At 46.1% G+C, this 18,317-nt stretch overlaps 1 protein-coding gene across 1 annotated transcript; it reads left to right on the forward strand.

The window, feature by feature from the left end:
* The first annotated feature begins 46 nt into the window (after positions 1 to 46).
* On the forward strand, positions 47 to 13,516 carry LOC106575045 (nuclear FMR1 interacting protein 1-like). The gene is made up of 11 exons (XM_045713511.1): positions 47 to 444; positions 867 to 937; positions 3,423 to 3,527; positions 5,764 to 5,826; positions 7,232 to 7,308; positions 10,904 to 10,996; positions 11,150 to 11,216; positions 11,264 to 11,336; positions 11,808 to 11,939; positions 12,326 to 12,573; positions 12,745 to 13,516. Exons 1-11 carry the CDS (start codon positions 234 to 236, stop codon positions 13,357 to 13,359), a joined length of 1,755 nt encoding a protein of 584 aa, XP_045569467.1. The 5' UTR covers positions 47 to 233; the 3' UTR covers positions 13,360 to 13,516.
* Positions 13,517 to 18,317: the final 4,801 nt, after the last annotated feature.

Here is an 18,317-nt window from a genome sequence, read left to right on the forward strand (position 1 = left end):
TCCGACTTGCTGACTGGTTGAAAGCGGTACGTGTATATAAGGTCCACCAGTAGTAGTAAAGTGGGACATTTCACAGTTTCCTGGTTACGACTAGGACGTGAACGCGGCAACTGGAGCAGAAACACACACGTGTTGTAGCCGTTCTAGTTATACCTCAGTGGTCGTAGCTAGACAAACATTTATACAAACGGATTTAATCGACAGCACATTGAAGAAGAGGCGCCACCTACATCATGAATGATTTTGGGAGCTACCCTCCGCCGAACTTTATCTCTCCTCCTCCGGGTTCGATGGTGAGACCGCCGACGTTCCTTCCACCTCCGAGCAACTTCCAGCCCGGTATGTGGAACTGGTACGAGCCACCGTCCGAGCCGTGGAGATACAACGGCCAGGGAGAACACTGGAACGGCGGCCCCGGACCAGGTCGACCCAGAGGCTCATATGGTGAGTATTATACTAACTAGGAGAGTTGTGGTTCTAGCAGCGGCCTGGTAAAGAGGCTTCTCTACACGGTCCATAGGTTGACACGTGCCTGGCTGAGAGCCCCTGGTGGACTACTGTTACCTTTACCAATCAGGTCTGTTGAACTAAACCCCCATTACGCCATTTAGTTAGTTAGGTCTGTAGGGCTGACCAAGCTTGGCCCTGTATCATGTACATCTATCATTTGGGCTGGGTTGAACCAGTATCTGGGCAGAGGAGATGCTGGTTCAGGTCTGGGTTGAACCAGTATCTGGGCAGAGGAGATGCTGGTTCTCTTCTCCTGCATCATTAACAGAACAGAAGTGTCAGATTGGTGATGACTGAACTGCACCCAGCAGTAGGCAACATGCCATAATATTGTTGTATTGACCTTTGACCCACAGGCCAGAACTTCCATCGTGGACATGGAGGCGGAAGGCAGGACTATGGTCGTCCCAACAACCACGGGAAAAAGGTAGTAAATCCACCCTCAAACCAAAAGCCAGGTCTCTGATATATCTACAGGTAACGGCCAAAATAATGATAACAGTAAATGAGGGATACAAAGTACACTGAGTGTATAAACATTAAGAACTCATTTATAATATTGAGTTGCACCCTCAGCCCTGCCCTCAGACCCCCCCCCATCCCTGCCCTCAGACCCCCCTCCTGCCCTCAGACCCCCCCACCCCCCTCCTGCCCTCAGCCCCCCCATCCCCCTCCTGCTCTCAGACCCCCCCATCCCCCCCTGCTCTCAGACCCCCCTGCTCTCAGACCCCCCCATCCCCCCTGCTCTCAGACCCCCCCTGCTCTCAGACCCCCCATCCCCCCTGCTCTCAGACCCCCCTCCTCTCAGACCCCCCCTCCCCCCCTGCCCTCAGACCCCCCCACCCCCCTCCTGCTCTCAGACCCCCCTGCTCTCAGACCCCCCCCCCCCCTGCTCTCAGACCCCCCCTCCTCTCAGACCCCCTCCCCCTCCTCTCAGACCCCCTGCTCTCAGACCCCCTCCTGCTCTCAGACCCCCCTGCTCTCAGACCCCCCCCCCTGCTCTCAGACCCCCTCCTCTCAGACCCCCCCTGCTCTCAGACCCCCCTGCCCTCAGACCCCCCTCCCCCTCTTTGCCCTCAGAACAGCCTCAGTTTGTCCAAAGCTCAGGGATGCTGACCCATGTTGACTCCAATGCTTCCCATAGTTGTCAAGTTGGGTGATGGACAATTCTTTATATACACAGGAAACGGTTGAGTGTGAAAAACTCAGCAGCGTTGCAGTTCTTGACACCAACCTGTGAGCCTGGCACCGACTAGTTTGTCTTGCCGTTCCCCCTCTGAAAAGCGCACATACACAATCCATGTCTCAAGGCTTAAAAACACTTCTTTAACCTCTATGGGCAATCGTCCCACCTACTCAACAGCCAGTGGAATCCCGTGGCGCGATATTCAAATACCTTAGAAATGCTATTACTTCAATTTCTCAAACATATGACTATTTTACACCATTTTAAAGACAAGCATCTCGTTAATCTAACCACACTGTCCGATTTCAAAAGGCTTTACAACGAAAGCAAAACATTAGATTATGTCAGCAGAGTACCCAGCCAGAAATAATCAGACACCCATTTTTCAAGCTAGCATATAATGTCACATAAACCCAAACCACAGCTAAATGCAGCACTAACCTTTGATGATCTTCATCAGATGACACTACTAGGACATTATGTTATACAATACATGCATGTTTTGTTCAATCAAGTTCATATTTATATCAAAAAACAGCTTTTTACATTAGCATGTGACGTTCAGAACTAGCATTCCCACCGAACACTTCCGGTGAATTTACTAAATTACTCACGATAAATGTTCACAAAAAACATAACAATTATTTTAAGAATTATAGATACAGAACTCCTTTATGCAATCGCTATGTCCGATTTTAAAATAGCTTTTCAGTGAAAGCACATTTTGCAATATTCTCGGTAGATAGCCCGGCCATCACAGGGCTAGCTATTTAGACACCCAGCAAGTTTGGCACTCACCAAACTCAGATTTACTATAAGGAAAATTGGATTACCTTTGCTGTTCTTCGTCAGAATGCACTCCCAGGACTGCTACTTCAACACCCAATGTTGTTTTGGTTCCAAATAATCCATAGTTATATCCAAATAGCAGCGTTTTCTTAGTGCGTTCAAGACACTATCCGAAGGGTGACGCGCCCGGTGCGTATCGTGACAAAAAAATTCTAAATATTCCATTACCGTACTTCGAAGCGTGTCAAACGCTGTTTAAAATAAATTTTTATGCGATTTTTCTCGTAAAAAAAGCGATAATATTCCGACCGGGAGACCTTGTTTTCGTTCAAAGACTGAAAATGTAAACATGGTGGAGTCTCGTGCACGAGCGCCCCAGTCTCATTGTTCTCAGATCGACCACTATCCAAATGCGCTACTGTTTTTCAGCCATGGCCTGCAAAGTCACCATTCAACGTTCTGGCGCCTTCTGAGAGCCTATGGGAGCCGTAGAAAATGTCACGTTATGCCAGAGATCCTCTGTTTTGGATAGAGATGATCAAGAAGGCCAAGAAATGGTCAGAGAGTGCGCTTCCTGCATGGAATCTTCTCAGGTTTTGGCCTGCCATATGAGTTCTGTTATACTCACAGACACCATTCAAACAGTTTTAGAAACTTTAGGGTGTTTTCTATCCAAATCAAACAATTATATGCATATTCTAGTTACTGGGCAGGAGTAGTAACCAGATTAAATCGGGTACGTTTTTTATCCGGCCGTGCAAATACTGCCCCCTATCCCCAACAGGTTAACACATCTCCTCCCCTTCATGGATGTTGGTCTACAGACCCACTGTGTTCCCCATCAGTTGGCCCTCCCTGTCTCAGACAGGGGAACACTCCAATAGGCTGACTGACTGATTTCACTGTAAACTGTTCAAATGTTGTGTTTTCTTTCCAGCAGAAAAATAAAAAAGAGCCAGAGTTCTCCCATTTCTGTGACCCGTGTGACCGAGGCTTCAAAAACCAAGACAAGTACAACCAGCACGTCTCTGAACATGTGAAGGTAACTGATTCTCATCATCGAATGATTCTGATTGGACACGAGGTGATGAACCGAATGTAATGACATCACACTGGGTCATCAGGGGATTAGTCACATGAGCCGAGTACAACAGGTGTAGTAGACCTCACAGTGAAATGCTGAATACAACAGGTGTAGTAGACCTCACAGTGAAATGCTGAATACAACAGGTGTAGTAGACCTCACAGTGAAATGCTGAATACAACAGGTGTAGTAGACCTTACAGTGAAATGCTGAATATAACAGGTGTAGTAGACCTCACAGTGAAATGCTGAATACAACAGGTGTAGTAGACCTCACAGTGAAATGCAGAATACAACAGGTGTAGTAGACCTTACAGTGACATGCTGAATACAACAGGTGTAGTAGACCTCACAGTGAAATGCTGAATACAACAGGTGTAGTAGAACTTACAGTGAAATGCTGAATGACAAGAGGTGTAGTAGACATCACAGTGGCTACATCAGGGTAGTAGTCACATGAGCCGAGTACAACAGGTGTAGTAGACCTCACAGTGAAATGCTGAATACAACAGGTGTAGTAGACCTCACAGTGAAATGCAGAATACAACAGGTGTAGTAGACCTCACAGTGAAATGCTGAATACAACAGGTGTAGTAGACCTTACAGTGAAATGCTGAATACAACAGGTGTAGTAGACCTCACAGTGAAATGCTGAATACAACAGGTGTAGTAGACCTCAGTGAAATGCTGAATACAACAGGTGTAGTAGACCTCACAGTGAGATGCTTACTTACGAGCCCCTAACCAACAATGCAGTTAAAAAAAAATATGGATAAGAAATAAAAGTAACAAGTAATTAAAAAGCAGTAGTAAAATAACGATAGTGAGACTATACAGGGGGATACCGGTACAGAGTCAATGTGCGGGGGCAACGGTTAGTTGAGGTAATATGTAGGTAAAGTTACTATTAAAGTGACTATGCCTAGATAATAACAGAGGGGGGGGGGGGCAATGCAAATAGTCTGGGTAGCCATTAGATTAGCTGTTCAGGAGTCTTATGGTTTGGGGGTAGAAGCTGTTTAGAAGCCTCTTGGACCTAGACTTGGTGCTCCGGTACCTCTTGCCGTGCGGTATCAGAGAGAACAGGTTATGACTTCAGAGAGTGGGGGGGTAGAAGCTGTTTAGAAGCCTCTTGGACCTAGACTTGGTGCTCCGGTACCTTTGCCGGGGTAGCAGGAACAGATTAGCTGTTCAGGAGTCTTATGGTTTGGGGGTAGAAGCTGTTTAGAAGCCTCTTGGACCTAGACTTGGTGCTCCGGTACCTCTTGCCGTGCGGTATCAGAGAGAACAGTCTCACTGGGGTGGTTGGAGTCTTTGACCATTTGTAGAGCCTAATTGATGTAGTTACTGATGCTTCCTGCTTTAATTTTTGCAGGAATCAGGAGGATAGAATTATGGTCAGATTTGCCAAATGGAGGGAGAGCTTTGTATGTGTCTCTGTGTGTGGAGTAAAGGTGGTCCAGAGTTTTCAATTTATTCCAGACGCCGCTGTTCTATCCTGTCGGTGCAGCGTATAACCAGCCAGCTGTGTGTTGATAATGTCGTCGTTTAGCCACGACTCTGTGAAGCATAAGATGTTAGTTTTTAATGTCCCGTTGGTAGTTTAATCTTTTGCGTAACTCTGCGATTTTGTAGTCCAAAGATTGCAAGTTTGCTAGCAGAATGGAAGGAAGTGGGGGTTTATTCGATCGCCTATGAATTTTCAAAGGCTGTCCGCCCCTACGGCCGCTTTTTCTCCGCCTCCTCAAATCACAGGGATCTGGGCCAGTCTACCTTTAGTAAAACAGGCAAAGCATTGTGTCAGTCTACCTTTAGTAAAACAGGCAAAGCATTGTGTCAGTCTACCTTTAGTAAAACAGGCAAAGCATTGTGTCAGTCTACCTTTAGTAAAACAGGCAAAGCATTGTGTCAGTCTATTAGTAAAACAGGCAAAGCATTGTGTCAGTCTACCTTTAATAAAACAGGCAAAGCATTGTGTCAGTCTACCTTTAGTAAAACAGGCAAAGCATTGTGTCAGTCTACCTTTAGTAAAACAGGCAAAGCATTGTGCCAGTCTACCTTTAGTAAAACAGGCAAAGCATTGTGCCAGTCTACCTTTAGTAAAACAGGCAAAGCATTGTGTCAGTCTACCTTTAGTAAAACAGGCAAAGCATTGTGCCAGTCTACCTTTAGTAAAAGCGACTTCTGTTTTCTAGTGCTCTGTTGAAGACTGCAGCTTCACTGCTCATGAGAAGCTGGTCAACATTCACTGGAAAAATGTAAGTAGAGCGCCAGCCTCGGCTATTACCCATCAACCCCTCTGATCTATATAGAACCATTAACCTCTTCCTGTATATATTAACCTCCTCCTCCTGTACCCTCTCCTGTAGAACCATGTGTTTAACCTCCTGTACCGTCTCCTGTAGAACCATGTGTTTAACCTCCTGTACCGTCTCCTATAGAACCATGTGTTTAACCTCCTGTACCGTCTCCTGTAGAACCATGTGTTTAACATCCTCCTGTATTGTCTCCTATAGAACCATGTGTTTAACCTCCTGCCGTCTCCTGTAGAACCATGTGTTTAACTTCCTCCTGTACCGTCTCCTGTAGAACCATGTGTTTAACCTCCTGTACCGTCTCCTGTAGAACCATGTGTTTAACTCCTCCTGTACGTCTCCTATAGAACCATGTGTTTAACCTCCTGTACCGTCTCCTATAGAACCATGTGTTTAACCTCCTGTACCGTCTCCTGTAGAACCATGTGTTTAACCTCCTGTACCGTCTCCTGTAGAACCATGTGTTGAACCTCCTGTACCGTCTCCTGTAGAACCATGTGTTTAACCTCCTGTACCGTCTCATATAGAACCATGTGTTTAACCTCCTGTACCGTCTCCTATAGAACCATGTGTTTAACCTCCTCCTGTACCGTCTCCTGTAGAACCATGTGTTTAACCTCCTCCTGTACCGTCTCCTGTAGAACCATGTGTGTTTAACCTCCTGTACCGTCTCCTATAGAACCATGTGTTTAACCTCCTCCTGTACCGTCTCCTATAGAACCATGTGTTTAACCTCCTCCTGTACCGTCTCCTGTAGAACCATGTGTTTAACCTCCTGTACCGTCTCCTATAGAACCATGTGTTTAACCTCCTGTACCGTCTCCTATAGAACCATGTGTTTAACCCCTCCTGTACTGTCTCCTGTAGAACCATGTGTTTAACCTCCTCCTGTACCGTCTCCTATAGAACCATGTGTTTAACCTCCTCCTGTACCGTCTCCTGTAGAACCATGTGTTTAACATCCTCCTGTACCGTCTCCTATAGAACCATGTGTTTAACCTCCTGTACCGTCTCCTATAGAACCATGCCTAACCTCCTGTACCGTCTCCTATAGAACCATGTGTTTAACCTCCTCCTGTACCGTCTCCTATAGAACCATGTGTTTAACCTCCTGTACCGTCTCCTGTAGAACCATGTGTTTAACCTCCTGTACCGTCTCCTGTAGAACCATGTGTTTAACCTCCTGTACCGTCTCCTATAGAACCATGTGTTTAACCTCCTGTACCGTCTCCTATAGAACCATGTGTTTAACCTCCTGTACCGTCTCCTATAGAACCATGTGTTTAACCTCCTCCTGTACCGTCTCCTATAGAACCATGTGTTTAACCTCCTGTACTGTCTCCTGTAGAACCATGCTCCAGGAGCAAAGAGAATCAAGCTGGACACTCCAGAGGAGATTTGTAAATGGAGAGAGGAGCGACGCAGGTCAGTACTGTAGGATGTTGTTAAACATGGTAACGCTTTGCTGTCAGATCCAGTCACTCATCAGCAATGCTTTTGTTTCCTCAATTTCTCTGGAAATGACTACTTTTGGATTAGGTCTGATTCTGTGGTCCATATGAACAATGTGCTGTTACCACTAGTATCAGAGCCTAAAATTAACACCTGCCAAATGTGGGTAGATTTTGGCAGTAGTAAGATGTGTATTTTACCAGCCGTGTTGGCGGGTGCTCGGGACGCCACAGTGAAGGGCTGGGCGCTGTACTGGTGTTGCTGCATGGACTGGTTTGGGTTTTTACTTGACCTAATATAACCTCTTACATCTAGACGTTCCGCTAGCGGAACACCTGCTCCAATATCCAATGACGGGCGTGGCGCGAATTACAAATTCCTCAAAAATACAAAAACTTCCATTTTTCAAACATATGACTATTTCACAGCATTTTAAAGACTCTCCTTTATCTAACCACACTGTCCGATTTCAGACACCCATTTTTCAAGCTAGGATATAATGTCACAAAAACCCAGAAGACAGCTAAATGCAGCACTAACCTTTGATGATCTTCATCAGACGACACTCCTAGGACATTATGTTATACAATACATGCATGTTTTGTTCAATCAAGTTCATATTTATATCAAAAACCAGCTTTTTACATTAGCATGTGACGTTCAGAACTAGCATACCCCCCCGCAAACTTCCGGGGAATTCGCTAACATTTTACTAAATTACTCACGATAAACGTTCACAAAAAGCAGAACAATTATTTTAAGAATTATAGATACAGAACTCCTCTATGCACTCGATATGTCCGATTTTAAAATAGCTTTTTGGTGAAAGCACATTTTGCAATATTCTAAGTACATCGCCCAGGCATCACGGGCTAGCTATTTAGACACCCGGCAAGTTTAGCACTCACCAATATCAGATTTACTATTATAAAAGTTTGATTACCTTTTGTTGTCTTCGTCAGAATGCACTCCCAGGACTGCTACTTCAATAACAAATGTTGGTTTGGTCCAAAATAATCCATCGTTATATCCGAATAGCGGCGTTTTGTTCGTGCGTTCCAGACACTATCTGAAATGGTAAATCAGGGTCGCGCGCATGGCGCAATTCGTGACAAAAAACATCCAAATATTCCATTACCGTACTTCGAAGCATGTCAACCGCTGTTTAAAATCCATTTTTATGCCATTTTCTCGTAAAAAAGCGATAATATTCCGACCGGGAATCTCCTTTTAGCTAAACAGAGGAAAGTAAACAAAGCATTCGGTCGACGCGGGCACGAGCCTGAGTCTCACAGTACTGTAACCAGCCACTACCCAAACGCGCTACTTTGTTTCAGCCAGAGCCTGCAAAGCCACGATTCAGCTTTTTGCCGCCTTCTGAGACCCTATGGCAGCCGTAGGAAGTGTCACGGGACAGCTAAGATCCTCACTCTTCAATAAACAGAGACAAGAAGAACGACACCTTGTCAGACAGGCCACTTCCTGAATGAAACCTTCTCAGATTTTTGCCTGCCAAATGAGTTCTGTTATACTCACAGACACCATTCAAACAGTTTTAGAAACTTTAGGGTGTTTTCTATCCATATGTAATAAGTATATGCATATTCTAGTTACTGGGTAGGAGTGGTAACCAGATTAAATCGGGTACGTTTTTTATCCAGCCGTGAAAATACTGCCCCCTAGCCATAACAGGATAACAGTATTTTAATGTTTGCTTTGTTAAATGTAATACGCTGTGTTTAAAGTACATTTTCATACTTTACTTTGCTACTTGAGTCATCTCTCTCTCTCTCCATGCGGCTTTACACAGACCTAGCCCCGCCCCCTGTCACTCAAGGGGCTCGTGTTCCTCGACCACGAGACACCGGTACCCCCCCATGTATATAGCCTCCACATTGACTCTGTACCGGTACCCCCTGTATATAGCCTCCACATTGACTCTGTACCGGTACCCCCTGTATATAGCCTCCACATTGACTCTGTACCGGTACCCCCTGTATATAGCCTCCACATTGACTCTGTACCGGTACCCCCCCTGTATATAGCCTCCACATTGACTCTGTACCGGTACCCCCCTGTATATAGCCTCCACATTGACTCTGTACCGGTACCCCCCTGTATATAGCCTCCACATTGACTCTGTACCGGTACCCCCTCTATATAGCCTCCACATTGACTCTGTACCGGTACCCCCTGTATATAGCCTCCACATTGACTCTGTACCGGTACCCCCTGTATATAGCCTCCACATTGACTCTGTACCGGTACCCCCTGTATATAGCCTCCACATTGACTCTGTACCGGTACCCCCTGTATATAGCCTCCACATTGACTCTGTACCGGTACCCCCTGTATATAGCCTCCACATTGACTCTGTACCGGTACCCCCTGTATATAGCCTCCACATTGACTCTGTACCGGTACCCCCTGTATATAGCCTCCACATTGACTCTGTACCGGTACCCCCTGTATATAGCCTCCACATTGACTCTGTACCGGTACCCCCTGTATATAGCCTCCACATTGACTCTGTACCGGTACCCCCTGTATATAGCCTCCACATTGACTCTGTACCGGTACCCCCTGTATATAGCCTCCACATTGACTCTGTACCGGTACCCCCTGTATATAGCCTCCACATTGACTCTGTACCGGTACCCCTGTATATAGCCTCCACATTGACTCTGTACGGTACCCCCTGTTTATAGCCTCCACATTGACTCTGTACCGGTACCCCCTGTATATAGCCTCCACATTGACTCTGTACCGGTACCCCCTGTATATAGCCTCCACATTGACTCTGTACCGGTACCCCCTGTTTATAGCCTCACTTGTTATTTTACTGCTGCGGTTTCATTATTTGTTACTTTTATTTTCTTTTTACTTATCTATTTTTTACTTCACTTAAAGCATCGTTGGTTAAGGGCTTGTATTCAGCTTTTCACTAAGGTCGGCACCTGTTGTATTCGGTGCATGTGACAAATAAAATTGGATTTGATATGCAGCAATGTTGATGACAACAATGCTGTTTCCACTTTGCTTCTTAATATTTATCCACTAGCGTTCTGTAATTACACTATTAGCTAATGCTAATTGCTACCTAGCTAACAAATGTACTGAGTCAGAGCAACCGTAACTAGCTATACAGCCTGATAATACCAGTGATGGTGTAGAACTAAATCAGAGGAAAACACAAAGCAAGAATATGTTAGCTACATGAAGTAGGTAAGAGAGAACATTCAATGTAGCCAAATATTATAGGGTCTGGCCAGCAGCAGGGTCTGGCCAGCCTGGCCGGCGGCTCGAACGGGCCTGGCCGGCGGCTCGAACGGGCCTGGCCGGCGGCTCGAACGGGCCTGGCCGGCGGCTCGAACGGGCCTGGCCGGCAGCGTACATAAGTGTCGTCAGCATATAGATGAATGTTACAGGTTTTTGCAGATATACCAATATTATTAATATAAAGAGGATGGGTCCCAAAATCAACCCTTGCGGGACACCTTTTAGTAATTTCAAGGTCACGTGACACTATCAGAAAGCACACATCAAAGCTTTGTCTCTGTCTGTACAGGAACTACCCAACCCTGGTGAACGTGGAGAAGAGGAGGAAAGTGAAGGATGACAGGGAGGAGACTGGAGCGGTGCTGGAAACTGCTCAGTTTGGGTATGTGTACTTTCTTACTACATTTTTATTTATTTTTATTGGTTGATACAAGTTAGGTTACAAATACACCAGTTTCCTCCTCTGAATAGTTGGGACCGATATGAGCTGAACTATTAAGGCCGTGCTACAACATGCTGTGTGTCCTGTTATCAGGAGGATGAGGGCAGAGGTCGTGGACAGCGTGGTGGAAGGTTCCAGAGGGGCAGATGGGCCAGACCAGGTCCTCATCAGTCAGAGAGACCACCACACCCCACTCAAACCCCCAAGGAGAGGCCTCCACCCCTCACTCAGTACCCCAGGGAGGGGAGACCCCCTGGGGCTCTTGCCAACAGCGACCCAGGTCAGTCAGTGGTCCACCTGTAGACTCTGACCCTTACTCTGACCCCTGTAGACTCTGACCCTTACTCTGACCCCTGTAGACTCTGACCCTTACTCTGACCCCTGTAGACTCTGACCCTTACTCTGACCCCTGTAGACTCTGACCCTTACTCTGACCCCTGTAGACTCTGACCCTTACTCTGACCCCTGTAGACTCTGACCCTTACTCTGACCCCTGTAGACTCTGACCCTTACTCTGACCCCTGTAGACTCTGACCCTTACTCTGACCCCTGTAGACTCTGACCCTTACTCTGACCCCTGTAGACTCTGACCCTTACTCTGACCCCTGTAGACTCTGACCCTTACTCTGACCCCTGTAGACTCTGACCCTTACTCTGACCCCTGTAGACTCTGACCCTTACTCTGACCCCTGTAGACTCTGACCCTTACTCTGACCCCTGTAGACTCTGACCCTTACTCTGACCCCTGTAGACTCTGATACAGAGGAGCCAGTCAGTGGAGGAGGGGTGACTGTGGCCCCTAAACAAATGACATCAGGGCTGGGATCTCTGATGGCCAGCTACGGCTCCATGAGCGACAGCGACAGCGACCTGGAACCACAAGGTGAGCTTTAACCCTTTCACGCGTACCACCACACGGGGTGTGATCGTTCTACAGTGGTCCCTGCTTTAAATGTCTGGTGCCTGTTTCCCCCCCGTGTGGAGGCCTGTTTCCCCCGTATGGAGGCCTGTTTCCCCCCGTGTGGAGGCCTGTTTCCCCCCGTGTGGAGGTGTGTGTGTGTGTGGAGGCTACAAACAGAAGACGTCGCCAATGATTCCACTGTTTCACTACGGACTTGTTGTTGAATCTGAAAGACCGAAAAACAGCTTTTTAAAATGCTATGACGTCTAAAGCTTGACTTGTTACTTGTCATTTTAGCTTTAATATTTTTTACTTTCATTATATTTCATTACTCAACATGTTGAGATGTAAACTTAGTGGTGTTTCAGTCCTGCCCATCCAGAGGACCAGTCAGCTGCTGAAGGAGAACCAGGCAATGCTGAAGGCTCTGCCAGCCAAGCCCCAGAACAGTGCTTCATCTGGGGCTAAGAGACCCTACCCTGAGCCCCCCGGGAACCACAGCCTGGGTCTGGTCCTCATAGACCTGGTCGGGGAGAGGAAGAGGAGGGAGAGGAGCGAGAGGAGGACGAAACAACATGGACACCCCCAACAGTGCCGCGCCACTCTGCTTGAGATGGTAAGACACCGGGAAAGAGGCAGCAAGGCACAACTGATTTTACAAAGTGTTGAGATAAAAGCTAAACATGTTCAAGTCTGTATTGTGAATGTAGTTAGCATGTGTAGTTAGCATGTGTAGTTAGCATGTTTTCTACCTGCTGAATGGTTCTATGACCCTTGACCTCTACAGTTACTGGCCCCAGATATCCGCCATGAGAGGAACGTGCTTCTGCAGTGTGTTCGCTACATTGTCCGAAACAACTTCTTTGTCCTGGAGGGTCAAACTCAGGACCAGGATGGAACTCGGGGCAGAACAGTGACCACAGGTGACCTTGACCCCCAGACACAGGAAGTAAGAGCAGATGATTTGAGGGCTCTACTCCCAGCTACCTCTGTGGTTGGTCCAGATGAAAAAGATGACCAGGTGAGGTCATCACTCGAAGGTACCCAGAAACCACCAGTCTGTCAGGGACCTTCAGAGGTGGACATTTTGAATGGTGAAGATGTCCATCCTGAGGAGATGCCAGGTGCGGCCTCAAACCCTGATGTCATAACTCAGCTGAACTCTAACCCTGAGGTCCTGGGGACTGTGGCTGAGCAGCCTGTAACCCAACAAGTGGGAGAAGACCAGAGCATGGAGGCGAACACACACAGTGGACCAGCCTGCTCACAGTCACAACACCTCCAGGGAACCCCAATGGACTTGGCTGTGAATGCAAATGATGGAGATGGTTACCCTGGAGACCACTCCCAGACCTCCATCCCCAACTACGATGATGAGGTCTGGGAGACCCAAGACCCCTGAAGTCGCCCAAGACTGGTTCCCCAACCCTCCAATCAGGACTGGTTCCCCAACCCTCCAATCAGGACTGGTTCCCCAACCCTCCAATCAGGACTGGTTCCCCAACCCTCCAATCAGGACTGGTTCCCCAACCCTCCAATCAGGACTGGTTCCCCAACCCTCCAATCAGGACTGGTTCCCCAACCCTCCAATCAGGACTGGCTCCCCAACCCTCCAATCACGACTGTCACCCCTAAAGCAGATTTATGCTTGATCCAGAAATGACTTCCGGAGGCTTGCAGAGGTCAAATCTAGCTCCGTACCGCATCACCGTGCGCCTCACAAATTTTGTAACCATGCGGAGCTCTGTATAGCTCCGTTTTGACATGATTGGATGACTGTAGTTGGGGGCGGGACTTCCTGTATAAATGCAAAATCACTTCGTTCACAACAGCTCTGAAGCGTGAATGCCCTGACTTCTGTAGAGGCCGTATCGCAGTAGTTGCTGTACGGCCATATTGGATTGACCATGCAGAGCCTTTAACCCTTAAATCAAGACTGTCCCCTTGACCTTTCACCTTGTCTCTGATGTTGGTGAGTTATTTCCCTACAGTTGTTTATGTTTTCATCTAAACATCAACTACCTCTGGCATTTTATTTGTACTTTTTCAACATGGAAATAAATGACTTGTTCTACTGTGGAAATATAACCCAGGAAATCGATAGTTCTTGGACCATCTTTGTCCTTATTCAAATCAAATTTTATTTGTCGCATGCTCGTGTTTAGCAGATGTTATTGCAGGTGTAGCGAAATGCATGTAATCCTTTCAAGCTTTTAGTTTGACTCTCAATGAGAGAACTAGACGCCAAGGACAGAGGCATCTATTTTCTGCTCTTAAATGAGTCTGTTGTCTCCTGTCCTCTGGAGACGCCGCGTCCTGTCCTCTGGAGACGCCGCGTCCTGTCCTCTGGAGACGCCGCGTCCTGTCCTCTGGAGACGCCCGTGCCGCTGGGTCTGTAATGTATTAGACGCTCAGTGTGAGTTTGTATGGCCCTGGGAGGGGAAAGGGGAATACCTAGTCAACTGAATGCCTTCAACTGAAATGTGTCTTATGCATTAAACCCCTCTGAATCAGAGGTGCGGGGGCTGCCTTAATCAACGTCCACGGCGCCCGGGGAACAGTGCCTTGCTCAGGGGCAGAACGACAGAACTTCTAGGTCCTGGAGAACAGGTAATGGAGAACATCAGGTGGGTCCATGTCAGGGTGTTGGGCAGAACCCCTAGATCCTGGACAACATCAGGTGGATCATGTCTGGGTGTTGGGCAGAACCCCTAGATCCTGGACAACATCAGGTGGATCCATGTCTGGGTGTTGGGCAGAACCCTAGGTCCTGGAGCAGAGTTAGAGGTTAGGAGATGGACGTCAACAAGCAAACACACAGGTTACACTTTACTGGGAGAACATTGTGATGGATTAGTGCAGTGTTATAAATGGGAGAGATGTACTTTTCAACACTTTAGGACGGTATAGCCTGCCTCAAGCTGGTCCCCCTCTGAGTCCGAGCAGATAATCAGACTGATCTGAACTCACTGGTTCTGGTGGACGAGAACCAGTGACGAGCTCGGACAGTTGATGGTCCTAAAGTCATTTGGAGGTAAATTGAGGTACATTTTTATAAGCTCAGCATAACTACCATTTCTTTCTTTCTCAAATGTCAACCAGAGTTTAACATACTTTATCTATTGGGCTTCACCAAAGTAGGGCTTTCAGTGGTCGACAATTTTAGCCTGTAAATCTTGGTGGGGCAAAGAGGGGAGACGGTTTTTAGATGCATGCCAGCAAAGCCACTGCGCAACACTAAACAATACATTAATTGCACTATAATGGTGACAAGCGGGGCCCACAAACTGTTAGGGAACACATAAATCTGTCCCAACACCTCACCACTGTTACACCTGGCTATCAGCGGAGCCTTGTCTGGCAGCCGAAACAGTTCATTCAGCCTGTTGGATTCGGGGTAAACTTTGAGATATTAAAGACATCATAGTGTATAAAAAGAGACTGGGTTTATGTCAGAAGGTAATGGGTCTCTGTAGAAAGACAGATGGCTTTGGAATGTGTTGGGTGGACAGGAAACAATCACAGGATTGTTATAGGGGAAGCAGATGGACATCTGTGGATTAGGCGAAGGAGGGGGTTGAGTTCAAGAGGTCAGGCCAGATCCCCTGGAGGGAGTAATAAGGGTTTAGTATCCTGTTACCCTCTTCCTGTGGAACCATAAAATGTAAGGATTGGAGAGAAGGAGGGGTGTCTAAAGTGGAGTGTATATATATATACTAGTGGTGGGAACATGTTTTTGTCTGAATTACAGCTGTAACAACCCTTTGGGAAGAATTAAACTTGGTTAAACTTCTCTACTGTCTGTGAATTATTTACTCTGAATAATTAGAACCTAACAAGCCTAATTTACTGCCTTTCAGAAAACATGGCTGATATGGCTGACTTGCTTAATCTTACATCTCGATGTTCCGCTAGCGGAACACCGCTCCAATATCCAATGACGGGCGTGGCGCGAATTACAAACTCCTCAAAAATCCAAAAAACTTCAAATTTTCAAACATATGACTATTTTACACCATTTTAAAGACAAGTCTCTCGTTAATCTAACCAGATTGTCCGATTTCCAAAAAAGGCTTTACAGCGAAAGCAAAACATTAGATTATGTCAGGAGAGTACCCAGCCAAAAATAATCACACACCCATTTTTCAAGCTAGCATATAATGTCACAAAAACCAAAACCACAGCTAAATGCAGCACTAACCTTTTGATGTTCTTCATCAGATGACAACCCTAGGACATTATGTTATACAATACATGCATGTTTTGTTTAATCAAGTTCATATTTATATCAAAAACCAGCTTTTTACATTAGCATGTGACGTTCAGAACTAGCATACCCACCGAAAACTTCCGGTGAATTTACTAAATTACTCACGATAAATGTTCACAAAATACATAACAATTAATTTTAAGAATTATAGATACAGAACTCCTTTATGCAATCGCGGTGTCCAATTTTAAAATAGCTTTTCGGTGAAAGCACATTTTGCAATATTCTGAGTAGATAGCCCGGTCATCATGGCTAGCTATTTAGACACCCAGCAAGTTTGGCACTCACCAAACTCAGATTTACTATAAGGAAAATTGGATTACCTTTGCTGTTCTTCGTCAGAATGCACTCCCAGGACTTCTACTTTACAGCCAATGTTGTTTTGGTTCCAAATAATCCATAGTTATATCCAAATAGCGGTGTTTTGTTTTTGCGTTCAAGACACTATCCAAAGGGTGACGCGCAGGTGCGTATCGTGACAAAGAATTTCAAAATATTCCATTACCGTACTTCGAAGCATGTCAAATGCTGTTTAAAATCAATTTTTATGCGATTTTTCTCGTAAAATAGCATTAATATTCCAACCGGAAGACCTTGTTTTCGTTCAAACACTGAAAATAGAAAATGGAGTCTAAACATGCACGCGCACGCCAGTGTCATTGTTCTCAGAACGACCACTTTCCAAAACCCCTACTGTTTTTCGCCCAGGGACTGCAGAGTCATCATTCCCCGTTCTGGCGCCTTCTGAGAGCCTTAGAAAATGTCACGTTACAGCAGAGATCCTCTATTTTCGATAAAGAGGCTTTAGAAGGACAAGAAATGGTCAGACAGGGCACTTCCTGTATAGAATCTTCTCCGGTTTTGGCCTGCCATATGAGTTCTGTTATACTCACAGACACCATTCAAACAGTTTTAGAAACTTTAGGGTGTTTTCTATCCAAATAATTATATGCATATTCAAGTTTCTGGGCAGGAGTAATAACCAGATTAAATCGGGTACGTTTTTTTATCCGGCCGTGAAAATACTGCCCCCTACCCTAAACAGGTTAAACAAATGTGGTTTCTACTGACAATTGAGATGTACAAACTATGGCTTAAGGGGACGACGAATGGATAAGAGGCGATCCGAAATTACGATGAAGACGATGATGAACGAGCGACGGACGGACATGGTCAAATCTAAATAAAATGGTATTAGTCACATGGGCCGGATTCAACAGGTGTAGTAGACCTCACAGGGAAATGCTGAGTACAACAGGTGTAGTAAACCTTACAGTGAAATGCTGAATACAACAGGTGTAGTAGACCTCACAGTGAAATGCTGAATACAACAGGTGTAGTAGACCTCACAGTGAAATGCTGAATACAACAGGTGTAGTAGACCTCACATGGTGAAATCTAAATAAAATGGTATTAGTCACATGAGGCCGAATACAACAGGTGTAGTAGACCTCACAGGGAAATGCTGAGTACAACAGGTGTAGTAAACCTTACAGTGAAATGCTGAATACAACAGGTGTAGTAGACCTCACAGTGAAATGCTGAATACAACAGGTGTAGTAGACCTCACAGTGAAATGCTGAATACAACAGGTGTAGTAGACCTCACAGTGAGATGCTGAATACAACAGGTGTAGTAGACCTCACAGGGAAATGCTGAATACAACAGGTGTAGTAGACCTCACAGGGAAATGCTGAATACAACAGGTGTAGTAGACCTCACAGGGAAATGCTGAATACAACAGGTGTAGTAGACCTCACAGGAAATGCTGAATACAACAGGTGTAGTAGACCTCACAGGGAAATGCTGAGTACAACAGGTGTAGTAGACCTCACAGTGAAATGCTGAATACAACAGGTGTAGTAGACCTCACAGGGAAATGCTGAGTACAACAGGTGTAGTAGACCTCACAGGGAAATGCTGGGTACAACAGGTGTAGTAGACCTCACAGTGAAATGCTGAATACAACAGGTGTAGTAGACCTCACAGTGAAATGCTGAATACAACAGGTGTAGTAGACCTTACAGTGAAATGCTGAATACAACAGGTGTAGTAGACCTTACAGTGAAATGCTGAGTACAACAGGTGTA

The sequence above is a fragment of the Salmo salar genome, unplaced genomic scaffold (assembly GCF_905237065.1).
Source record: "Salmo salar unplaced genomic scaffold, Ssal_v3.1, whole genome shotgun sequence".
Lineage (NCBI taxonomy): Eukaryota > Metazoa > Chordata > Actinopteri > Salmoniformes > Salmonidae > Salmo > Salmo salar.